General features: G+C 32.2%; 2 protein-coding genes and 1 non-coding gene across 4 annotated transcripts; 2 read left to right on the forward strand and 1 right to left on the reverse strand.

Moving 5' to 3' along the window:
* Positions 1-452: 452 nt before the first annotated feature.
* Positions 453-10405, reverse strand: LOC122596193 (asparagine synthetase domain-containing protein 1). Of its 2 annotated transcripts, none has more exons than XM_043768726.1 (14): positions 10265-10405; positions 9642-9921; positions 7621-7814; positions 7358-7493; positions 6992-7219; positions 6548-6624; positions 6047-6134; positions 5555-5660; positions 5330-5423; positions 4874-5070; positions 4347-4446; positions 1584-1700; positions 968-1024; positions 453-877 (listed from the first exon to the last, which is right to left on the reverse strand). In XM_043768726.1, the coding sequence occupies exons 1-14, from the start codon at positions 10364-10366 to the stop codon at positions 776-778; spliced, it is 1878 nt and encodes a 625-aa protein (XP_043624661.1). In that variant the 5' UTR covers positions 10367-10405; the 3' UTR covers positions 453-775. The 2 variants fall into 2 exon arrangements, with proteins under 2 accessions (XP_043624661.1, XP_043624660.1); XM_043768725.1 differs by having other exon boundaries at positions 6548-6648.
* A 121-nt stretch (positions 10406-10526) lies between these two features.
* On the forward strand, positions 10527-10598 carry TRNAT-CGU. Its single transcript has one exon. It is a non-coding gene; the product is annotated as a tRNA-Thr (tRNA).
* Positions 10599-14497: 3899 nt separating this feature from the next.
* Positions 14498-19848, forward strand: LOC122598141 (nuclear transport factor 2-like). Its single transcript, XM_043770742.1, has 10 exons — positions 14498-14605; positions 14722-14734; positions 16320-16549; positions 16709-17009; positions 17417-17637; positions 17719-17947; positions 18042-18160; positions 18458-18520; positions 18853-18916; positions 19321-19848. The coding sequence occupies exons 3-10, from the start codon at positions 16322-16324 to the stop codon at positions 19542-19544; spliced, it is 1449 nt and encodes a 482-aa protein (XP_043626677.1). The 5' UTR covers positions 14498-14605; positions 14722-14734; positions 16320-16321; the 3' UTR covers positions 19545-19848.
* The last annotated feature ends 7800 nt before the right edge of the window (positions 19849-27648 follow it).

The following is a 27648-nucleotide window of genomic DNA, read 5'->3' on the forward strand; positions in this document are numbered from 1 at the left end:
TTTTTTACTTTTATCTATTATTTAATTAATTGGCCTAATGATAAGCTAAATATTAGTGATAACACCAATCCACACTCTAATTTCATGGGTCTAACAAAATAAAATTTTGAATTATTATGTCTAAATAGTCAATAATTTTAAAGTCAGATTGTTAGTAAACCATACCGTTATGACGTTATCATGGGTAAACCAATGTCATGGTCGTGGTTAACCCTATTTTGACTAAGTGTTGGCATGGTCGGGTGTTTTATCATTGACATGCATATGTTTTAAAAATGGTATATTGACATGTTTACCTATGTAATTACTAAATTAATAATTAATACTTTTATTAATTATTAACATATCTTACACTTCATACAAAGTTTAGATGTAATAAGTGATCTAATGATTATGTGTCCTGTTCCCAAGAGATTCAGAAATAAGCATCTCAAAGTGTCCAAAAAAAGGAGTTCGGAAATGGTCACGGTCATACCATAACCACATACATATAAATCAAAAATCATCCATCTCACAGATAACCTGAACATGAAAAACCTAATCATCAAAGTAAAATATGGATTACGAGGATAGTGGTTGCTTTTTATAAAAATTCTATGGATCAAGTCAACTAACTAAAAGCAGACATAAAATAAAACTTTCGCCTCCAAATCCTATCTAAATTCTATTTCATTATAACGTATTCAAAATCATTTGGTCTCCAATAGTTGGAGACACAGTAAGCTGAAAGAATTAGCAAAATACGGACAGAACCGTGAAGATGCCACCTTGAAAATCAATTTGGGTTAAAGAGTGCACTTCCAGCTGAAGCTTGATTTGCGGCACGATTACTTCCAAAATTCTTGCGGTTTGATTCCCTAGCAATCCTTGAACCGAACTGTAAACAAACCAAGTGAAAATTACAGTATTATTATGATAGCAACCAATTTGGAGACTAATGGTCATTAACAAAAAGAAGTATGCATACCTGAATTGCTCTTTTAGGCAGGACAGCTGCTTCATGCAGCTGAAGCATTCTTGCAACCTTCAAAAATATAAGACAATGCAGTAAGTGTTTGATTTAATATCAGGGGGGCAATTTCCATCCATTACTTATCACTAGGTCTAATCGGGGTCTGACTCATCTCTAATTAGTCAAACAAGAAATAATTAAATAGCTAGAAAGCAAACACCTAATAAATAGTAAAAAGCCAGAACTGAAACAGGTCTATCTATCATAATGCATTTTAGCCTGCTAAATCAGAGTATCCAAACAATTGCTGTAAATTACTACTATTGCTAGTAAAATTACTTATATATAATTATATTTGACAAACTACTTTATTACGATTTACGAGTACTAAAATAATAGACAAAAGTGCATGGGTCAACCAGACTCATTTTGAGAAGTCCCAATAAAACCAGTTTTGAGATGTTACATTACCAACCTGTATTTAGTATAGCAAAGTGGAACCAAAATGCAAAGATAATCATATATCTAGATGTTCTATTGTGGGCATATTTCTTTTGAACAACTAGAATACGTATTTTACAATGCATAAAATTAAATGTTCTAGCATAGAATTTAATAAAATAAGGCATACCTCTCGCAATATTTTCTTATCTCCAACTCCACTTGGTTGACGGAGGTCTGCAATCTCCCATAGTGGAATATGAAGCAGCAAGCTTATTACATCCTCATCTAGAAAAGGAAATCTAGCCTAAACAAAACAGATATTCCATTTAAGTCAAGAAGCCAATAATTGTCAGTAGATAAACTTGACCCCTTCAACAATAAATGGGACAATGTGGTATACATAAACAAGAAAGTATTGATTGCATTGACAAGAGACAAATAACTAGGCTTGGCTAAATTTGATGGCCAGGTAGCCCAATAACATTAGAACTAATTTAATATACCATGGTAATGAATAATACTAAGAATCACAATCATGATATAATTCATATTGTCTAATACTTCCGGTAAGCTACAATCAGGGAGCTGTTTTGCAGCTTGAGAATGTCCAAAGTAAAATTTTTGTTCACTTGATGCTTTGTTTCCTCATGTCTTTTGTTTCCTTCTCTTCTCCCATCTCTTTTGTGATGGCGTATCTTAAATCATTTGCATTGTAGAATCTTGACACTAGATCTAGAGCCTCTCCCAAAAGAAACTTTACATCGTAATACTCATTCTCTTAGTTTTCTGACAATCTTGTCAAGCTTAATATCATAATGATCTCTCCATTGCACAGTTTGGTTTCTTCTCATTGAACTCTTTTTCAACTTATTCAATTTGTTTTTCTACTTGCTCAAAACCAAAAAATTTAGCCTCTTCTCCCATACCTACTATCGATGACTTATAAATCCTGAGAACTCATTGCAAACTTCCTTTTAGAATTTCTCAAATACTTACCTTTCAATTCTCTCTTCCAGTTGGGTTTAATTAGGCCCTAATCGGCTCCCAATACCAACTTATAAGACCAATTTTATCGGATGCTTCCAATACCTTCTTTTCATCCTTCAATCATTATGTTTTTCCCGATCTTATTGATATTATCTTGTTGCCAATTTCTAGAATTGTTGACCCCTTGATGTGCCACCAATCTCATTACTTGTTGTAGCTATTTGAATCCTTGCGCTATCAATGCTTTTCGACAACATCTTCTCCTGCATATGTATCTTCACTACCTCCTATTTCAAGATCATGATCATCATCATGCATTAAATGATTATCATCTTGTTTTACTTTTGTGTTGAAGCATGTTTATCATCAAATAATGCAGGATGATAACCATGTTTTTAACAAAAAGAAATGCAATATCAGATCAAATAATGTTATGATGACCATGTTCCTAATGGCAACGGATAACACAAATGAGATGCACAAGAAAACATCCTAGAAAAGACCTTGATAGAACAAAGATCCAAACATCTCCATTCATCCTCAACCTCACAACAAGTAATGAAGTTGGCAGCACATGAAAGGGTCAATGTTCACAAAAGACAGGTCGAGAAGTAATGAAAAATGTCAACAAAGATAAACAGTTTGAAAAAAAATTACAACTCAATATGGAAAAAAGATATTAGGAGCATCATATAAAACAAGTCTTAGAAGTAGGTTCAAGGTATTTGGGAGCTAGGTACAACGGTTGAAGGAGAAATATTTAAGAAATTCCAAAAATATAACAAGGTCACAACGCTCCTCAAGAACTCGGTATTTATAACTCACCACAACAGATATGGGCTTTGGGGAAAAGAAGCCAAATCTTTTCTTTCAACAAGTAGAAGGTAAGAAGAAATTGAAAAAGAATACAACGAGAACAAAAAAAAATTTGCCATGGAGACCGGTGATGATGACTATTATATTGGCTTGACAAATATGCCATGGAACTAAGAGACAATAGGTATAACAGTATGACTATAGTTTCCTCCGGTGATCTAGTGTCGGGTTTCACAAAGCAAACAATAAACATAAAATGGATAAAGTTGGATTCATTCTTAAACTATACATGAGACTGAAAAACGGGGAGGATGTAGATAGAAATGGAGACAAGTCTTCTTCAAGGAAACCTCGAGTTGTTTGGTTTGTTGAGCAAGATCGACACTTCATAAAGGTGGTTAATAACCTCGGTATTTAAAGTTGTGCCTCGAATAATCTTGGATCTAATGAACATTCCAAGTCTAATTGGAGAGAACGTTGCCAGTCATGTCCAGAAATATCATCTTTATCTTAAACGAATATCGTCTTTATCTTAAACGGCTCAATGACTCAATGAGTCACAACACTCGAGCTTGATTACACCTCATTTATAGGCAGCCCGGGAATGGGCTATGGAGTTAATGTTGTCAATCTAACACATATGAGCAAGTGGTGGGGGTCAAAGCTTCACAAAACTCAAGGCTAAGGTTCTTGGTCGTTCAAATAAACCAAATTCCCCAATGGCCCAATTGTTGCATCACGTCGGAGATATGTATATAGCTCCTCTCATACCTAATATACTTGCTAATTATCTTGAGTGAATTAGGATTATAACAGACATATAAAAAATATTTAGCTAAACTCGATGCCCAAGTAACTAATAAATGGTAACTAAGAATCATAATTAGAAAGTAATTTGAAATTAGATATGGTAACTAATAATAATAAAAATTAAATTCTAAAATACAAGTGTTATATTGTATAATATGTAATAGGCGAAGGAATAGCTAATAAGGGATCTACAGGGTCAAACACTGCCTATAATGTATTTTTTTTAATGCATCAAACTTCATAAATCGTTAATAAAAGGTTTATTTAGTTTATTATTGGGATAATAAAAGTTTGTTGGTCATATATGACAATTGTCGTCAACAGCAGCACTACGTACCTCTTTCCCATTATCAGCAATGCATCTATCATCTCTACCTAGATTTCTCTTCCAGATTCTCTGCATATCTAACTTCATTTCCTCATTTAGTCCAACCCAACTGAAGACAAATGTGTTAAAAACCATCCAAATTCAGAAATCAATAATTTAACAACAAAAACTTAAATTTTGCCAGAAGAAACCATAATGCAAAATTGCAAACCAAGTAAAAACTTATTTATCTTGCTTGTACGGTATCACTTACATATTCTTTTCTTGCTTAAAGAGAGTTTTCGGTATTGCATATTGCATCTGATAGTGAATCAAATTTGTTCAAGTGAAACTAATACCTCGACCTCGGGAAAGTCAAGAATCTTCTTTCCATAAACCCATTCAGTTTTATAAAAACCGTATTCAGGTTGATAAATTCTAGCTGGAGCCAGAAAGATTATCTAGCCCGTTCTGTTTATACCGAAATAGATAATAGAAGCAAAACACAAGTTTCCTATCCAGTTCCAGCGCTAAAATAAACAAAAGATGTTACCAACCTGCTTTGTCTGAATTTAGTTCTATGGCGGCCATACCCAGCACATTGCTCATCCGCACCAGAACCCACCAAGAGGATCCTGGAGTCAGATTTATATTTAACACGCTGATGTTCAGGATTATTGTTCATGTCTACCTCTTCACTCAGCCAGCCATCACCACTGGCTGCCAACCACAAGGCAATTCCAATATTAAGGTCCTGAAATATCCGCCATTATTATTAAAGTCAGTGATTAAAAATATTGTTTTGGAAACAAAAGTAGACAGAATATTGAAGTAAAATTACATCACAAATGCACGAGCAATCAGGAACCTACAATAGCTAAAAACTCCGGATGAATATAATAAAGCTACAGGTACATATATATAAACTATATAATATAAGTTTGACCCACCACATTGCTAGATATATATACATACACTTTCCATTAAATTTTACAGATAATGAATCTAAGTACCATGTATGTATTCGAAGGATTAATAAGTGACATGACTTGCTTTGTCTCCAAAGTCAATTTTGACAAATCTGCATCTATCTCTACCAGATTCCATCTGCAAAAATTCAAACCTGTTGATATTATAAACAAACACAAGAATGTCGAAGTACTCTCAAGCATATTGCCAATAAAATAAATCCATACAACTACACAAAAAAAGAATATAAAATTTATCCTCATAGATACCTTCTCAAACAAGAAATTTTTCTCAGTTCATTGACACCTGCTCTGGCAGAGATTCTATCAGGAGCTAAATGACCATCAAAACTTACATTCAACAGATCAATTTCATCTGCAAGCAGAAGCGTGATAAACAAGCTTGGCGAAATAGATAATTCAACATTTAGCCTGCGAAAGATCAATCTTGAAGAACTTTTTAAAAGCATGTAGCATGATGCTTATCCTTTTTACACCTATTTTTCAATATTTTCACCATCAGTGAGCAGGATTTTGGGATAATTCATCTTTTTAAAAACAAACATATAAAAAAAAGAAAAAGTTAACTCCATAAGTGTGAAAAAACTGTGGTTGTATAACTTTAGTCAATGAAAGCTGAGTTCATGTAAATGGCAACGAATTGATAATGGAACTATATTAGCAAACTTGTAAGAGTTGAAGGATAAGTTCTGCGGTTCTTATACTGGAAAATAATTATTATAAAAAAGGTCAAGCACCTACATTTTGGATCTAAGCATTCATCCAACAATGCAGCGAGTATCATGGAGTCTAATCCACCAGAAAAAAGTACAGAAACTGGAGAATTATCCTGTGAGTTGGAAAACAATAATGAAAACCTGAAAAAGTGCTCCCATTTGCAACAATTTGCTTTTCATATCAAGTCAAAAACACTTCCTGGCCGGGAAAAAAATCATAACATTCAAACCCTGAAGTATCTTACGGAGTATTTGATTCCCTATTTAGAAAGCAAAATATGTGACTGGCGGGAAACTAGACAATGCTCAGCAATATTAAATGGATACGTCTCTCAGTTATCGAAATGAGAAAGAGTCAATCAACGATATTAACAAAAATTATGATGACAGCAACCTTGAGATTGTTGAAGCAACAAGATATTCCTTTATTTCATTTAAATTAACCCAACTAAATGGCAGTATTATAAAGTTTCGAATTTCGATGTATTTCGTGACAAATAAAAGAAGACTGAAGTCATTGACAAACCAGATGATGTCCTGAAAATATTGTGCGACGCCTCACAGATTCTTTTAGTGCAGCCAGAACTTTCTGATGCAAAAGCCCTGTAGCAAACCAAGAGACAATACCTGCAAACCGTAAGACACAGAGGAAGCAACCATGGAGGAAGAGAGAAGGGAAAAAAAAAGAAGTATGAGTACATACATGGTATAATTATAATCTATGAATAACAGAAATATTCTTCCAAGTTCCAACCCATTTGGCCATTCCCCCATTTTAGCTAAAAAAATGTATTTGGCCCCTTTGAGTTAAACAATACCAAATTGATAGATCAATGGGTGGAAATTGTCACCTTTATAAGGTACTTCATATCATTAATAGAAACTAAATACAATTATAATAGACAACACAAAAAAAATTGATATAAAATCACGTATGGAAGCACTTAAAGTGACGAAAACTACTTTGTACCTTGTTGCTCACGAGAAAAAACTTCTGGGGATTCAATTAAATGTTCAGGTTTGGGTTCAACGAAACATCTTTCCCACTTAATCAGTTCTTCCAGGAAGGGATTGGTCCAATTATGTCTCTTGACTCTGCCCAAAAAATTTTCTGAAGCACTCATGGACAGGCTGTAGACTCCACATGGGAGCTCTTCCCAAAAGTTCAATTCACTCTGCTGATTTTCATATCCAGGATCTATAAACATATTATAAAAGACTGCATAACTTCACTATATATGAAAATGGTTTGCTGTTGAAGTAAAAAAAAAAAACTTGACTAAATAATAAACATAAACATGATACAACAAAGCATGCATTCAGCAGGTATGTATACCGGAACATTCCTCAATAGAAGAGGGTGGTGATACAGAAGAAAATATGAGTCGGGGGTCTTTTAAACTTGGCCAGTGAACAAGAAGGCTTCGCCTTCCAAGTCCATCTCGACCAAACCATATAGTCTTTGAGCTCTCCTGTGTATAACAACTTTAATTACAAAAGAGTGTGAAGATATGACAATTGTAAATGAGTCGATACTGCGACCGCTGCGCTACATTTTCCAGTACCATTCAAGTGAATGGAACTTACCACTTAAAGTACCTGCCAATAGATGAAAGCCCAGGGCCCTTTGATTGTTGAAAGAAGTTCAGGAACAGAGTATATCTTATTATGACTGGAAGAGCATGCGTCATCGTGTTCACGAGAAATACAGTTGCAGCATTTACCCAGAGACTGCATGAGGACTTCAGTATCATTGCTCTCACTACCGAGCTCAAATCCTCCAAACACTTCACCTGTGAGGCAGATGAGACGAACCAACTGAATTATTATTATAATCCATAAACAACCTAAATAATGATCAAGAGATTAGGGTGTCTTGCAATTCAAGAAGCAAGGGTCTCCTAAGTCTCAGACTCAATTCTATGGTCCCTAAAGCTATAACCTAATACCAAATAGTAGAGTTCCTAAAGCCATCTCCAATGGCATTTTCAATTTGCCCAAGCACAATGGCCACCTCAGAACACATGCAACGCAAACTGTTCAACACACTGAACCAACACATTTTTACTAACTATGTTTTCAAACCAACAAACTGAAACTGAATTGCCCATGCTACTTCATCATCCATATTATATTAAAAATATATTCTATGTATACATACACCACACAACACACACACACACAAAAAAAAGAAATTCCTGTCCCACACCGACACTGCACACGGGAGAGCTTAAAGCATTTCTATAATCAGTACGCTTAAACATCGCCAAATTTGATATCATTGCCAGAGTTTTATTCACTTAAAGCATTTCTATAATCAGTAAGCTTACGTTGCTTACCTTTGCATCGAACTTAGTTGATGCCAGAAGAGCTGCTCTTTTCCAGACCGTGAGCTCTCGATCAGCAGATGTTTGCACATTCACGATTTCACGGTTCTCGACGCCACACGAGAGAGAATCCCACCATACGTGGTAAGTTCTTCCATAAACTTTTCCTTAAAAAATTTCAACTTACATTTTCCTCGAGAGTATGATGTTTTGGTACAATTATCTCTCTCTAGAATTGGACAGTGCTCGATTGCATGACGAATGATCTCATGGATACATAACATAGATGGCATGCCATTGAGACGGGCTTGAAATAAAATCTCGGTTCTGGTACCGCTCCTTTCCTAATGTTACAAAAAACCATCGCGTAAATCACATTCACGTGGTTGGATCATTTCCATTTCATTGTTGTACTCGTATTTCTTAGCCAAGTAACATGTTTGTTCTTTTATCTGAAATAGACGATATCGTCCCCATTTTTTGTTTTAAAGACATTAAAAAGACGAAGCATCGTCTATGTCATATAAAAGAATAAGCATGTTACTCGGCTAATAAATTCGAGTACAGCAATGAAACGGAAATGATCGAGCCACGCAAATTTGATTTACCTGATGGAAATTCTATAACATTGGGAAAGGAGTTGATAACTAGCAGTGATATTTTATTTAAACCCCGTCTCAATGGCATGCTAGGCATCCATGAGATCATTCGTCATGCAATCAAGCATTGTCCTATTCCAGAGAGAGATAAACTGTACAGAAACATCATCCTCCGTGGGGGAACATGCAAGTCGAAAACTTTTAAGGAAAGGGTGATGGAAGAACTTACCACGGATGGTGGGATTCTCTCTCATGTGGGGCCGAAATTCGTGAATGTGCAAACTTCCACTGACCAGGGCTCACTGTCTGGAAAGGGGTATCTCTTCTGGCATCAGGTTCGATGTGAAGGTCAGCAGCGAAAGCTTACAGATTATAGAATTGCTTTAAGTGAATAAAACTTACCATATAAAACTAACTAATAATATATTAATAATATTAAATAAATAAAACTCTGACAACGATATCAATTTCCCTAAACGACACTTTAACCCTGTACTGTCAATGTTGTAACAACAGAATAAAAAACATTAAAACTCAATCATCATTTTAACAACGCACACCCAAACAATCCAAATCAGTTACCGATGTATTTGAAACAAGCAACATAAAATGGTCAAATTTCAACATGTTATAGGCTTATAGAATTCGGGTATCATTTCTAATGCCGAATAATTTAGTTAATACGAAACCATACCATTATAGACAAAGATATTCCCACACTTGTCCACTAAAGGTTGTGTGATAGGATACACCCCTCTTAATTGCAATGTAGCACCGATAAATAAAGCTTTTCCAACTAAACCATTATTGAAAACACAACCGTCTGTTAACCCGCATTCGCTAGTCGGCTCTCCTTCCATTGAAGACCGGATAATACTTCCCTCGTCTGCGTGAAGCAATATAGACCTGCTTCCTAAGCTGTCAGGTCCCCGTTTCCTTAAAGCCGCTTTAATATCGTCTATAGAAACTAAAAGCTGTAGTTCCAACATTATTAATTACAAAATAAGTCTTACTTAAAATTAAGATAACTTGATTCACATAAGGAACGGATTTTTCAAAAAAAAAAAAGGGTCCCTAAACATCGTCAATAAACTTAAGTGCTCGGTTTCCGTTAGCTGTCTTATTAAAAATTCCTATCAGCTTGAGGTTATGTGCCAATATAAGCTACTGTATAAAGCTCATGAGCCAGAAAAATATCTCATTAAAATTTCTATAAGCCGAAAGAATAAACTAATTTAAACTAAATGTAACACTTGTATAAACATCTACACTAATAAAACAATTACGAAAAATATATATATAGTAAAAACTGCTTACAGGTGCAGAATCAGATGAATAATTGGCTGTTAAAACATGTGATGGGATAAGAGATGATAAATCGATACGAACACCAGATACTATCAAAGCTATGCCGCACATAGTGAATAGTGAAGTGATAGATTTCTGTGTAGTCCAAACCCTATTGATAAACCGATTGGCTTAGAGAGAGGGTTTTGACTTGCTACAAGCAACAGTCAACGCTAAATTCATCAAAATTAGTTTCTATTTCTAGGTGACTTTTGCATATGGAAGCAGTGGTGCCTCCGTAGCATAGTGGTATTGCGTTCGCTTCGTAAGCGAAAGGCCGCGAGTTCGATCCTCGCCGGGGGCTGCTATTATTTTTGACGTCTCTATTTCGTCAATTTAACTTTTTAACATCATTCGAAATTATACTTTATCTAATCTTTATCAAAGTCAACATTGACAAATGACAAACATGCGTAACAATGTTTATGTCACTAAGTAATGACATTTTTTAGAAGACTAAAGACATGTTTGGTTAAGATTTTTAATGGGCTAAATAGAAAAAACTTCTAAAAAAATGTGAATTACTAGCGAATATCAGATAGTATAGTTTATGTAGTCATGTCGAGTACGCAATAAAAACCTACTCAACAAGCAAATCCAATTAACTAAATCCTTTTAACAATTGTAAATACTTAATGTCAAGACCTTGGGTTGGATGTAAAATACTTTATTACTCATCCTATGACAAACTAGTAATCAATCAACCTAAGTCAGTTAGTTACGTAAAAATTACTTAATTTATTAAGTTAACTAAATATGTTTGATTTTAATTTAACGAACATATTGTCCGCGCATTGCGGCGGCTAAAAGGTGAGTACAGTATAAAAGGGAGGCAGTGGTGGAGATTGAGGGAGGTGGTGGAGAATAAGGGCGATGGCGGAGGGTGATAGAAGATCGATGAGAGCGTGTAATGATTATAGAGAACGAGAGAAATAAGGGTATATAAGGGTTTTATATTTAACTGATGTATATGGAAATACTGAAAAAAATGTTTAATTTTCAAAAGTAAAAAAAGCTAATATACTTTATAAAGGAGTATAGATGTATATTTAGATATAGATAGATTTAGATTTAGATATAGAAGTATAGGTATAGGTATAGATATAGATAAACTAAATGCCAACTATTTATTCTTAGTCTATATAAACATTATTTATCTATTTTAAGATTTTATCTACTCAACACTAAATTGTTTTTAAAAAAATGCTCTAAATGATTTCACGAAATCGAAAAAATATTTAAGTCACATGGCACTATAAAAGGCCAAATGTCATTTAAGTTTGGAGGGGTGGTTGTCAATAATAGGGATGAGCTTTTAACCTGAAAATCCGTTACCCGTTCTTGACCCGCCCATAGACCAAAAGGGTCAGTTCATGGTTCAACAATTCAGTGACTTTTCGGTCCGGACCGGGTTAAACCCAAAACTTGTCGGGTTGACCCGTGAAACCCATGACATAGTTTAGCGATTTAACAATATTACATGTCGCCTTGAGTGATTAGTGGGCTAAAGCTAAATATATAATGGATCTGGGCTATTGTAAATTTGGAATATAGAATTTATTATCTTTTTGTCTCTTTAGTTTTCCCTCTCAACGGGAGGGTGCTGCCATGGAAATGGGATAGGTGAAAAAATATATGTGTACATGGATAAGGTTATAAGTTATGAGTGTTGACTATTGTTATAGTTAAATTGAATGGATGGGAGCTAACTATGATTAGATCTTATATTCACCACGGTTAGTTATGATTGTTGTGCCTAGTGGAATTGACTTGGAAAAGTGTGTCACTATACAGTAAAACTTTTATAAATTAATAATAATGGGACTGAGATATTTTTATTAATTTAACGAGATATTATTATATCGATAAATTAATAATTATCAATTTAAAGAGATTCATGTATAACAAACTTGAAGATGATTCCGTAGCTTTGAAACCCATCACTCGGAAAGAAGCATTGCAAGCCTCAACAACGCTTCACTAATTTTTGTTATAATACGAGAAGACAATGTCTCAACTTTAAATTGCAATTGAGAGATTTTAAAATTAAAATCAATATAGATTTGAAGTTTAAAAAATATTGAGTATAGATTTATTTTATACTAGACAAGCTTAGGATTTTGGTATATTTTAGAAATTATTAAATTATAGTTTTGCTGGGACCAATACAATTACACTGGAATTCCAAAAAATTTATTATCTTATTATTTTATTGGTTGGAGTTCAACTTTGTACTGATCCCAAGTTGGGACTGGACAAATTCTTAATTTTATCGAGGTTATTAATTTAACGAATATTATTTTATAGATGTTATATTGTACTTCATTATTTTCTAGTACATATAACTTAATATAATATTAATACTAGATTTTAAATCTGTGTCAAATACACGGGTTTACAACATTATCATTATAAATAATAATATATGAAAGACAAAAATAATTATAAGTTAGAATTCAAAACTATACTTTAAAGTATTGAGATATTCAAATATAAATAATGAATGGTAAATTAAATGATAAAAAAAATTATATATCATTCTTCATCTTTTTCACACATAAAAACCGATAAAGACTTCAAGAAAAAGAGATGAAGATGCCGGTAGGATTTCAAGCAAATCATTTTTTTTTCTCGGGTTTGTACGAGTCGGACCGATTTTTGAACTTTGCACATCCCTAATTAATGATGTCAAAAATAATCAAACTTTTACGCAGTAAATGCTCAACATGTTAAATTTGCCAGTTCATGCCAACTGCGGTACCATGTGAAGATAACTTTTAATGCATTAAACTGTCAATTACTAAAGTATTCCTGAACAATAACTTAAATCGGCATACTCTCACTTATTTTGCCTTGCCAATGCCACTGTTGATCCATGCCAAATGGGAAGGTGTTTCACCATGCCAAATATGGTACCATGTGAATTTGTCAGCCATCTTTTTCACTATTATAACCAAAACAATATTTAAATTATATGATACCGTAAAAAGATAAAATGTCTTTATAGAACTGTAAATATATCAATAACAAATGTCCTCTTAAAACCGAAATAATATTTGGGAAAAACTATTATACATTACTCATGAGTTTTGATCAAAACATAGTTATTCTGTACCTAATAAATGTCAAATCATAAATAGTTTTATTATCACTTATCTATACTCTTTTATAAATATTATCACATTCTCTATTTTTTGAAATAGTTACACAATAGTTATATACGGATTTACCAAATTACCATTGATAAACACCCACTATGAAAAAAGTTTTTATAAAATACCAAATTTATCCTTAATTAATTAATTTATACTCAAAACTTTTATTTTAATAATTAACATTTAAGCCCTTGTTTTCTAAAAAATTTATACTATCACAATTAAATCAAACTATACCACTTGACACCGTCACTACCACCAATGATAAAATCACTGACACCACTAAACTGTCGTTTCCACCAACTCTGCATTGTGCGGGTATGATGCTCTCATAATGTATTGATCGTAGCAACTAATGTTACAAAACTAAAACTAAAAGATGCTAACAACTGCATTATTTATTGATGACTAAGATTTGTTAAACACCAATCATGAAAAGGTTACATATACTATGTGGCTCCCAATATTTTGTTAATAACAAGAATTTATTAAGTAGTCAAATAATGATTAAAATATATATATATATATATATATATATATATATATATATTACTTAAAAACGATTGTCAACGTTTTCTAATAAATCAATCAATCAAGAGAAAGATAGTCATTGAATATAAAAATTATGATATTTGAAAAAAGGTAAAGATTTCAATGTTAATAATAAATAAAAAGCATAACTTGTTACTTTTCAAAATATATCCAAATCATAAATTAAAATAGAAAAATACTAAACAAAATCTTTAGAACTTCGTTTAACAAAACTCATTAAAAAACACTAATTTTTTTTTTATAAAAAATCTTAAAAACATAAAAGCACAAGAGTATCATTCCATTTTAGGACAAAAGTCAACAACCAATTCTTCTTTTTAAAGTTGACCCACACCCTCCGAGGAAGATCAAGCAATAACAATACAACCTCCTGGCTAGAAGAATGAATAGTCCACATCATACACACTCTTCTAAAGTCAAACACTCCACGTGTCACAACCACATTAAATCCCTACATCGCCATCCCAACTACCATCTTCCACCAACAAATCCTAACCCTTCATGTTATCATCAATCAGTGGTGGCCGTCAAAATTAAATTCCCTCCAACCTTATTACATGCCGCCGACACAGACAACAATATCCCCCTCAATTCCATTTTTTTGGTGAATTTATTATCTTTGTGTTTTTAATTAATACATAATATACTCTCGTGTACAAATTGTGACAATATTTTTTCATGTTTTTGGTTTGCTTATTTTGACGGTGTTCTTAAAATCAGGGTTCTCCAGGAGGTACATTCTTCACATTTTTTTATATTTATATTTATGTATACATATATAAAAAAAATTGTACTGTTTTTGCTTCATATAATCGACTATTTTTTTTGTTTATTTATTCATATTTTGTCATGCATTGAGGTCTGATTCATATACACATATGTTTGTGCTTTTGTAAGTTAATATTTGAGGTATTTTATGTTTCTTGTATCTATGTGTTGTAAAGATACAAAGATAATATATTTATGTATATATATACACACACACAAACAAACAAAGAGTCACTTATATATATATATATATATATATATATATATAAATGCATTGGGGTTTATGGATATGATTATTTTATAAAATGGTGGTTTGAAGTTTTTGGTTAAGGGAAGTTTTAATTGTGGTTTAGCTTTTGTGTTAATTTAGTGTTTTTAGTGGTTCAAGAAGTGGCTTGGCTTATTGTTAATAGCATTATAAAAATTGGGGTTTGGTTTTTTTTTTTTTTTGTTAATAAACATAGTAATAGTAATATATATATATTTTTAATTCCTTTTCCAAAAAAGTTAATGTATTTGATTCTTTAATCAGTTATGTGGAGGAGGTTTTGTAAGTTTGAACATGGTTTTGTTTAAAGATTATATTTTTAATATTTGATATGGTTTTAAATGTCTGAGATTCTTGCTTTAAGGGAAATTAATTCCTTATAATTTTATAAATAATTATTTTTTTGTATATTTTGATTTTCACAGAATTGACAATTTCATTGGTTTTTTGATTACATTATTTTAAGTTTCTAAGTTACAATTTATATATTTGTTTTACATGATTGATTATATTGTGAGTTGATAATGTATTTCTTGTGGCAGAGGAATGACGTAAAGTATAGCAATATCGTAAGCAGTCTAACATGATTTTATTTGTGAAAGAATCTGGTAAATGATTAAGTAGAGTCCAGGGTGATGTTTTGTATGTTTGAAATGGTTATTACATAAATAGAACAGGTATTTTGACAGTGATATTATTAATGTTCACTTAGTTCTGTTTTTGCTATTACCATTATCGTAATATGTAAATGTCTATATCACAACCTTTGTTTTGGGTTGAAACAAAGATTTTCGTAGACTGAATGTGTCTCCATATAGTGATTGTCGATCAAAATCATAGATTCTTCTGAACGTTTGTTGTTTCTGTTTATTTGTCTTTTTTCGTACGTCAATATATGTTTGGTGGATATAATATTTTTAATAGATAATATACGGATGCAATATGTTGAAATAAAAAGGTCAAAGATCCTTTTGATCCTTTGTCATACTCTTTTAGTCGAGTGTCACACTCACCAAAAGTTTCTATCTTTTAATATGCAGCCGACATTGACGTATCATTCAGTCTTTCTTGTAGTTTATGTTGATGGGATTTAGTAGCGTCATTTTGTTAAAGTTCACGTCATGTTTTACATTATTCGGCATACATATCTTTGTCTTTTCGGGCGCTGAAATACTTGTAAACAAACTATAAGGGGATATAATATCTTTTAGGTGATAATTTCAAAAAATAGAACGACTAACTTCTATAGAATACATTCTTAATTTGCACTTTTTTAATGCAGAGATGGAAAAAGGGAAAGTTAAGGGAGCTCCATCTCTGTCCGTCGAAGATGAGACCAGTGCTTCTGTGAAACATGATTATACTGCGCCGGAGGTTGCAGATGCTTTTCTGAAACAATACTATACTATTCTGCAAAATTCTCCTAAAGATGCTCACAAGTTTTATCACAATGAAAGCATTCGCGCCCTGCAATGTGCGGACGGTTCCATGAAATCAGTAACAACATTGGAGGTACAAAACTTTGAGTCAACAACAAATACTAACTTATTATCATGCACAACCTTTTCAGTCTGTGCAAAAAAACTTATATAAGTTCTAATGCATAACGCTATCTATTTATGTATGGTGTTTGAAGTATAACTTTGAGAGCCTTATTTCTTTTTGGGGCAGAATATTGATCGTGAGATACTGGTTTCTAATATCAAGGAGTGGAATCCTAATTTAAGCACCATGCATGCCCAAGAGTCGATAATGAATTCCGTTATTGTAGGATTGACCGGCTCCTTCACGGACACTGATGATGTGACAAGAAACTTTTCTGAGACATTTTATTTAGCCCAACAAGCAAGCGGTGGCTTTTACGTGCATAATCATTTTCTAAACTTCATAGATGTCAACAACATATCAGAATCATCACCTTCTCTTGCTGATGCTGCAACCCCTCTGAGTGCTCAACAGGCCAATGAGAAAGGTAATTTGAATAGTTATTTGTAGGGATAATTGCACAAATATATGACCAACTCTGCATAAATTTCTGTTTAGGTAAGTTACTCTTATGGCGGAAAAAAAAACAGATAGAATGCATTTTTTTCTCTCTTCCTGATTCAAGGTAATCTATATGTCAGTTCATCCAAAATGATGACCTGCCAGCTGATCAGTAGATTTGTACATGTTGAAAATTCTTTGACATTGTGTCTGCCTGCCTGAAAGCCAGTAACTTTTATGATAACCTTATAAAGTTTTTTTTGAAACTTTGTAGTTTATATCCAGCCTAGACAATAGTTGCTTGTCTAAAATAGACATCTGACCTAACTTTGATGTTCATTTCTGCCCTTATTCGGAACTGTGTCTGTTTATCAATGTATTTTGTATGTTTAGCAAACGAATCCTCCCTGGAGACTGCACAGGATCTAAAAAAGAATCAGACCGACAAGTCTACATCTAAAAAGGATGTTGCTGATATTGTAAATAAGGTTGCCGATTCATCAAAAGGGAGAAATTTACTTCCTAGTGAACCAGAAAAGAAAGTTGAACCCTCAGCCTGGCAGCCACCTAAGAATATTCTTGAAAGTTCAAAAAGAATCTCTTATGCATCAATTGTAAGCTCGTTCTGAAATCAGTGTTTGTTTGTGTTATTTTCCCCAAGTTGTTTACTGATTTGTTAATTTTTTTGACTGTAGGTGGCAAAAGAGGTTTCGGTCATATCTGCTGCACAAGCATCTCCTAGTGCTGTTGTTGCACCCACATCATCTGTCCTCAGTGCACCCAAATCATCTGTTCCTGCTACACCCAAATCATCTATTCTTGGTGCACCAAAGTCGTATGTTCTTGCTGCAACCAACCCATCAGTTCTTCCTGTTAAAGCATCAGCACTTCCTTATAACGGTCCTTCCGAAAACATATATGATGGTAAGGTCATTTCAGTCGCTTGTAATCTTATCAAGTTATATTTTCAATCTATGAAAAAAGTTACTCATCTGAACTACTTTCGGATTTGATGCAGTTAAGGCGATCCGTGTCAAGGATTTACCACCAAAGACAACTCAAGAATCACTACTAGAGGTGGTGAAAACGTTTGGAGCTGTCAAACTGAAGGACATCCAAATTAAAGAATACGCACAGGTCTGTTTCAGAGTTACTTGACATGCCAAAATAGGTTTTTGGTTGTGATGAGTCGGGACAGGTTGTGTTGATGGTTATTTTACTCGGTATATAAGTTATACTCTTTATGCATTCAAATACACCACTTTATTATCATATATTGTATTCTACAGCATAACGTGATTTTATTGATTCTCGGGTAATTGGGTCAAAAATTGAGAATCAATTTGTAACAAATTGGGTCAGAAATTGCCACCTCTTGAGTATCCTGTTATCTGTTTACAGAAATAATTGCTAATTTTGGTGCTTGTTTTTCAGGATGGGTATCGTTATGCTTTTGTTGAATTCGATAACTCTAAATCTGCCCGCAATGCAGTGGAGGTATGAGCAACATGTAAATTATTACACTTCATCTGTCCTGCTCTTGTATAAATGGTTGTATTTCTATTATTCTACTATCTTGTTTATAAAGTACATGCTGTATGCACTCGTTTACCAAGCTAATAATTATATACTCTGATGCACTTGAGTTGCCTTGATTAACTTACTGACTAAGGTCCTATTATTATATCCAGATTTATCTATTTTAGGCCACTGTGATAGCATCATAATCTAAATATCAAGTTGATTTCTATTATGGCTGAAAATTGCTTACATACGTGTGTTACATAAAAGAAACACCGATTAACTTCTGAAAATCCACATTGTTTCAGGCTCGCTTCATCCAGCTCGAGGACCGAGAATGTGAAATTCAGTATAAGAAAACTTCTAATCAAGGTTAGTGTAAAAACGCACCATTAATGTTTCTCTTACTAAATTCTTGTGAAATATTTGTGTATTATGGTAGAGGTGGACAATTTAAATCATCAGCCTATGGTTGAGTCGATTCGGTACTTCGGTTATCTCTAAAAGTAGCTTCAAGGGAAACAAGTCTAAAATATTGGTAAAATTTTGCATGAATAAAACTTCCTAAATCATTTATGATAAAAGTGATATTATTGCTATTAACCTCTTATAGTTTTTGTAAGCATATGTGACACACTAATTGTTTTATACAACCTGTACCAATAATTGATGGTTTGTTCAAGCCCGAATGAGTATATTATATATGCAGCGGCATACTTTCTACACTCAGTTTCTTGTGTGAATGAGAGATTGATTATACCTACTTCCTCTTGCAGGAGGATATAATAATCACATGGGAAGGCCACAAGCTGGACGTGGTGGGTTCCGAAATGACAATTCCTGGTACCATGATGGCGAAGAGTATAACAGTGGCAGCTGTGGTCGTAGGCACAATGAGCATGAGAACAGCGGTCAATATTATGGTCAAAATCGAGATCATGGCTATAACAGGCACAAACGTTACTTCGAAGACCAAGGTCAAGCCCGCCGCTTCACCTAGTGACTCAACATCTTAAAAGAAGGGTATGATGTGAAGTTGACTCTCAAAGGGACTTAAAAAACTGCTGATTTTGTTTTTGGTTTCGGATAAAAGATTCTTTGGTTAAAACCTTTATTGGTTTTAGTTTTTCGAGGGGTATACAGAAAAATATCACCTTTTGTTTTCCTTTCTTAAATAGCTTACAGTGATACCCAAGAAACTTGGGGTATATGGATCAGTTGAAGATATCATGCTGTTCAGTTGCTGACTTATTTTTGTGTTATGGTAGTCAAACTTTTAGACATGTCAATTATGTTCAAAATCATTGAGTTTATTGGTACTTGGTAGGCAACTAGGTATCCCTCTTTAGGATTTACTTTTTGATTGTAGTAAAAGATACCAATAGATATGGCTTTGGAATGTTCTTATTTGCGACAAGTTTTAGGTGCAAATGAAAACAATTTACAAAAAGGGAACATGACTTAAATCTTTTAATACAATGAAAAGTATGTTTCTTTTCATGTACACTCACATAAATGTCTGGAATAACTAATACTAGTATTATTCAACATGTTGGAATGTTAGTCAAGATGAATGTCATCGGTTACGTTTTTTACACATTAGTGGAGAACCAAATAATACATACATAAAAGCATTAAACACAATGTTTTAACAAGAACACAGAAAATATATTTTCATTGATATACATTATAAAATCAAACAATATACCTACAAGATCAATTAAACACAGTAATACATTTGAGGCTCTATATGTAACTTCATTATGAAATATAATTTATAGAATTACAATTGTAATTCTTAAAATATGTCTAATAGTTTGATCAAGATCAAGACTAGAGATTTCAAAAGATAAATAGTGGAATTCATGTATCATAATTAAGTTGTGTACATTAGACATTTTTAAGCCCGCATATTAAACATATGTGTCATGTAGAGTGAAGGGAGGTATGTCGGCAAATACCTTGTACGAAATCTATCATATGCAACTGCGATCACAAAAGGGCCTACAGGCAACACTTGCTCAAAGCTGCATACTTATTTAATTGCAATTTTGGTACATTACTTACAAACAAATATATATCTGTAAAGTTTTATCTTAAAACTATGTATTCGACATGCTTAAATAAGATGTATTTATATTTAGAGCATTTCTAATACATTAACCATTTTGCATCATTTTAACTAGAACAATACCCGTGCACAGCTCGGGTTATACTTAATAAATGTTTTTTATAACTTATATAGCAATTAAACACAACTAAATAGAAACTTAAATAAAATCTAATATCCAATGATGTTTTATATATCAACTTTATTACTTTTTATTATAAAAAATACAATATAGGATTAAAAATATTCATACAATATAAATCCGATATATACATGTTTGTCTTCGAATGGTTCCACTTTAATAATGGTATGGTTAAGTTTATCTTATAATCTCTATGTTATAGTCTATTTATGCATGATTCTATATATCACTTTTGAATGTCTCTTTCTCTTAATATGTAAAAAATGTTTGACCACCATTTGAAATTAGACAAATTTTCATAGCTTGCATATATTAATTAATGTACAGTCATTGAAAAAAAGAAATATGAATAATACGAGCATAATGTCCGCGCGTTACGGCGGCTAGAAGGTATTGACAATACAAAAGGAGGCGGTGGTGGAAATCGATGGAGGCGGTGGAGAGGAGGGCGGTGGCGGAGGGTGATAGAAGGTCGATAAGAGTGTGTAATCATTAGATAGAACATGGAAAAGAGGATATATAAGAGTTCCATGTTTACGTATGGGTATTTTGGGAAGAAAAAAATGTGCTGAATTTTAAGAAATCCAATACTTTTTATAAAAAAGTATAGTTCAATCCCAAATAATAATAAAATTATAGCAAATTAGCAAACTTAAACAATTGGACACTGACGATTATCTATTAAAAAATTAAAAATTGAAATTTGTCAAAGCTTCTTTTTTTCTTTTAAACTGCTCCGTATATGTTATTTTTCCAACTATCTTGTTGTTTTACATTTCGAGCAAGAAAAATTCAACATTGACCGACAATACATGATCGGAAAAATTCATGCATCTGATCGGAGAAGATCGTTGTCGTCGTTTATCTTATTCTTTTATCCACGTTCATGTTATAAGAGTAATAACTATGAGATTTGCCTATACACCTTCATATTAAATAGTTTTATCTTGTTCTTTTACATTTGCTTTATACACGTTATTTATTTAATTGTAAATACTACTCGTATGAGATTTGTGGATAAGTTGCAAACAAATTAGCACGTTGTTTTTCCCGCATAACTATATAATTTTGACTTTAACTGTTGTAAAGCAACATCATATATAATTTGATACTCTCAGATGTGAGTATGTTATAATAGTCGATAGGGATGCATTGAATTGTATGACGAATAAAATATATAGTCTAATCTTCTTCTAGATTGTAACTTCTATCTTTTTCTTTGTTCATCTCTTTTGCAAACTCTAAATTAAGCCAACAAATTTGCAAAACGAAAAGCTTAATTTCACTTTTAAACACATTATCACGAGAAAATAAAAAAAAAAGGGCAGTAAAAAAAATAAGAACTTAACACATTATCATGGAGGAGTATAAACAAATTACGTACATTTTTTGAACATGTATAGTACGGACTACGGAGTAATATTAAGTATCCAAAACATGAGCCATAAACACAATTTCTAGTTCCATCCTCCTAGCAATTCCTATCATTTTAGAACATAGTCTGCACGCCGCTACTTAGAGCATCTTCCTTCAAAGACAATCCATATTTTAGATTCTCATTCCTATGAAAAGATACATGTACTTACATACCATATATATTGCAAAAAAGGCAAAAAAAAAAATAAATTAAAAAGTTAAATGGACCCACTCAAACCTCATTTTTTTTCTTCTTCATCTTGTCCTCTATCATGGAAAAAACTTAAGGGTCAGACATGGTGACGAAGTCATGCCAAGAGAGTGACGCGAGAATGAAGTCATGATGAAGTGGTGATACCAGTACCACCATTGTCACAGGCTCCGACTTCGGGTTTCACCACATCCTCTACTGACTGGATATCGGGTCAAACTCTGTGTCTGTAACCCACTTTGGTTTTCAACAGACCCTTTACCCACTGGAAAGCCACCACTGCACCCCATAAGCACTCGACTCCGAATTGAGCTATTTGGTGACCTAGATCCGATGGAGAGTCCGGATCTGTATCATGTATCGTTCCTCCTCTTAGATGATGATAATGGGTTGGACTATACGTATGTAGTGATATAGAGAAGATAATGGTGGTGGCATGACGATGATGACATTGATAGTGTTTTCTTACTTTTCATCATCAATATCACATCTAAAAATTTTCTTATTCAACTCCAAAAGATGTTTTCAATGATTTTGATTTCATATTAAACGACGTATGAATACAGGATATGGTTTTGATAGATAAACCCATAGAAGGGGAGGGATGACTATCTTCTATTTATTAAAACTTTTACTCCATAATAGGGGACTTAGTTATTTACAATTTAGTTTTATCCCACGTTTATATTATCTAGTTAACTACCATTCCGTATTAAAAGGGTCAGTTTATACGGCTGAGATTAAATGGCAATTCCATTGAACGATCAAGATTGAATAAAAATACCACTAATCAGTGGCAATATATATATAATATAAAAGGAACAATTTTTTTGTTTTGTTTTTTGACACCAAATAAATTCATCTCCAATCTATACTCTATAGTACCAACTCTTGCACCAAATATAGGAAATAGGATGATGATTCTAATTTCGAGAAGTATACGACGAACATCGAATTGATACCGACAACTAAACAAATACGTAAACATCATATAACTCTAATTATTGAGAAGATAGTAGGAATTGCAATTCTAGAATGAATTGGAGGTTTTATGTAAAATAAAACAAGTATTAAAGTATTAAAAAAAATTAAAAAAATATTAAAGTAAAACAAATAAAACAATATGTTTCGTGTATCATGAAAGTCATCGTGCATCAATTGATTCGTGAATCTTGGTGCATCAATTTAACCATGATCTAAAGGTTAAGATCTTGTCTTATTTATTTTACTTTAATACTTATTTTACAATACTCAACCCATGAATTAGATTGCCTGGTCAATGGACTTGTAATCCCATCTCATCCTTTATACGCTTTGCACAGTCAGTATATTGGTCTATGCTTATGTAATTGTGTTCCAGCAATCTCTTAAATTATATACATAATACATTATATATTTTGTTGTTAAATATAAACTTGTAATGTTTTTATCTTGTTTTGTTTGGCAATTCTTACATTGACTCAATCATGGTACATATGATCTATTAAAACTGATGTGGCAGTGTAAAATCACAATACTTACATATTACCATTAGCATTATTAATTACGACCTAACGACAATGTAGTAATCGTATTTGTTTCCCTCGTATTCAATTTGATGGCAGAAGTCGTGTTGTAGAGATTTCATGAAAGTGATTTTAAAAAAGTGGGGATTGTGTTAAAATAAAAAAATGAATAATATACAATGGCTAACATTGTTTAATTTATCTTACATGGCTCTCGTTGATATTAACGTGAATAACCATTATATTATTTCACTAATCACTATCATACAAAGTTAAAATATAATATACCATATACACAGTGTGCGTGTGTTTTATAACTCATTTTCTTAAATATTTATAAAATTAAGATAAAAAATGAGGAAGAACTTTAACCTACATAATTTAAAATTTTATTCGAAGGGAAGTATCTGTGAAAGGACATTGTAACTACACTATTTTTTGGAATGCAAAATTAAAAGTTAAAACCCTCGACCCGAAAAAAAATTCGATACCCAACTATATCACTCTATACTCGAATATCAACTAATGTTCAATGTTGTATCCACATCCCATAACTTTCCCATCCATTTCTCAAAGTATCAAAAGCTACTTTCTCAAATGATACAAGTATTGGTAATTAATCTGAAAAATAGCTATTCTTATTATAATTAGGTCGGGTTTCGAATTTCGGGTTTTGAGCATAATTGTATCCCTGATGAGGTCCCCAATAAGGTAACCGATGAGTATCGGATAAGGTTTGGCAGAAGCGGTACAAAAAAAATTTCAAAGGGGGCAAAATGAAAACAATTAACAGACTAAGGGGACAAAATTCAAAAATCTATAAAAAATTTTTATAAATTTATAGCAAAATTTAAATTATTAGGGGGCATTGGCCCTTCTTGCCCACCTATTGGTACCGCCCATGAGGTTCGGGTAATAAATTTCTTATCGAGTTCGAGTTTGACGCTACTCATCCTGAACTCGATCCATCATTCCATTGTTATTCTTAACTATTTTTACATGTCTAAAAAAAGTAATTATTATTTATTGTTGCCTTATAAAAAAAAGGTTTTGTTAAATGAAACCTTAAGGGATTTCATTAAGTTGGATTAAATAGTTGTACATTTATTATAAAATTCAGGGGGTGAGCTTTTGATATGAAAACGTATAACATTTTTATGCATGTTAAGTGAAGCCCCAAGGGCTTTATTTAACATTTTTCTTAAAAAAAAAAAATACAATTAGCTTTTCTTTGTTTCTAGAAAGCGTTCTCTATATTTAGATCGGGGATCTCGCTTTCTTTATCGGTTTGAGAATTTTTATTTAGTAAAATCTAGTTGTTGACACCGTGCGTTGCCGCATGGTACGTTTGTAACGAGCGTCTGAGTGAGTTGAGTGAGAAAGTGAAGACCCTGAGCAAACAGAAGGTATTAAATAAATTTTTGACAAATTTATGTCAAATATTCGAACCCAAACTTTAATAATTACAACTAATTATCTAGCAATAACATTAAGAATATTGTAAAGGAGTAATAAGTCGTATAAGAACACAAATAATAACTATATTAATGCTTTAAATGATTCATAAATGTAAGACGTAAGCATAATGAAAACTATTATATATTAAAAACGTTATATATATGTATAAATACAGAAGAAAATAATCAAAAACTAAATCTTAACAAGTAAAACCATAATTGTGTACACATTGTATGATGAAAACCTGAGAACCCAAAAGTTTAGTGTCAATAAAAATGAAATCAAAATTTTTGATGTGTGATACAAGTTAAAAGATGAAAACTTTCATTAAAAAAACGACTAAACACGTAACAATACAATAAAAATAATGTAGAGAATATTAAGATGTATAAAAACATGAACAATAACTATATTAATGTTTTAAATGTAACATGAACGTAAGACGTAACGATGATAGATATTATTGTATAATGAAAACGCTTTATGTATAAAAAGACGAATGAAAATAATCAAAAACCAAATGTTTAAAAGTAAAACTGTAACTGTGTGGAAGTTTTTTGATGAAAACATGAGAATTTAAAAGTTTAGTGTCACGAAAATGAAAACGAAAACTTTAATGTGGGGCAAAAGTTAAAAAATAAAATTTTTAGGGGGTTAAAACGAAATTTGATTAAAATTAGTATGTGTTTTAAAAGCTTATACATTCTATGCATAAAGTACTTGTACATTGACATAAGTTTTTAGTATATATATAATTTAGGCCTAAGGTCTTTTTGGAAACAATATGCTAAGTTTTTTTAAAAAGAAAAACGATAAATCTTTCTAATCAGATAGCATAATAATCGTTTTAAAATATTAAGAAGGTGACATATGGTATCAATTAATTGTCTTTTTTAATTTTTTTTTAAAATTTTTTCACCTGATTTTTTTACATATTATCATGTTTGAAAAATTAGTTAGGAAGATTTATTATATTTTAAAAAGTTTTGTAAAAAACTCTTGTGCGCTTTTAAGCCGATCAAAACCGTAGATCTCATGAGTTAAAGCTTTTAAAAGAAATGTCCTTGCGGCGTCACGTGGCAGATTATAAAAGGTGTGCCAGCATAACATTCTAACACGTGGCCAAATTGTATTCCTCGTGATGTTTTTCGACACGTTGCCTTACCCCACTGTACCAAGAGCAACTTCTTTATTTTTTGCCTAATAAATATAAAAAATAACAAAAACATACGTGTCACCACTACCCATCTTTTGTCTTTGTCACATGTCCTTTCATAGGTACTTTCCCTCACCAAGGTTCCCTGCCCTTTTACAAGGCTATTCTAGTCACTTCTCTGTAGTTTCCTACTTCTTTCCATTGCTCCCTTTTGCCTACAAAATACACAATATATACCCATATACTTTAAAAAATGTATTTTTAATATATATTGTGTAGTTTGTAAAGTATAGTCTACAGTGGATTCTAAGTTAGGTAAAAGAAAAACAGCAATATGCTTCAGGGTTTGAGTATGAGTCAATCTATATAAGCAATTTTGATGTTAAAAACATGATATAGACATTATATTGTATTATAGTTCTTATAATAACGATTTTACACTTATTCCTTATTCCCGGTCTTATTTGATATACGTTCTTCATTGAATTATAAATTAAGTATTTTGTACATCAAACTACAAAAATAGCTTTCATCTTCATTTTTCTTATTTAGCTATTTTGGCTATGTTTTCAATTAAAATCATCATTTTTAAAGCTCATCTTTTAGCTAATATTTGACTATTTATATTTATATTTTGTTTTAGTTTAAATAATACGGAGTAGTACTAAAAATTTTCTTATCGATTCTTAACGTTTAGTATTTAATTTATTTGATTTTTAAAAACGAGTCAATAGTTAATAATTAGCAGTTATATTTAAAACATCACAATGATATCTAATTATGCAGTATGCAGAACTCGAACCATACATGTTTGAGTTGACACTCATAACTCATGATAACCTCCAAAATAAACCAGTCATACAAATATAAGAATTGAGATTCGGAAACTGATAGATTTCTCCACACAAAGAATCTAACTAGTTGTGATGTCACAATTTGTTTTTCTTTTCATGCCTTTTCTTTTTAAACAATAAGTTACATCATATCATATTTTACATAGAATTAGAAGGTAAACAAATAACAAATTGCCCCGCTAACCTTTTTTTCCATAAATGCTTTTTTTTTTCAATTATGGTTATCTTTATCTATACTATATTATAAAATAT

Source organism: Erigeron canadensis, chromosome 4 (assembly GCF_010389155.1).
Source record: "Erigeron canadensis isolate Cc75 chromosome 4, C_canadensis_v1, whole genome shotgun sequence".
In the NCBI taxonomy this organism is placed as follows: Eukaryota; Viridiplantae; Streptophyta; class Magnoliopsida; order Asterales; family Asteraceae; genus Erigeron; species Erigeron canadensis.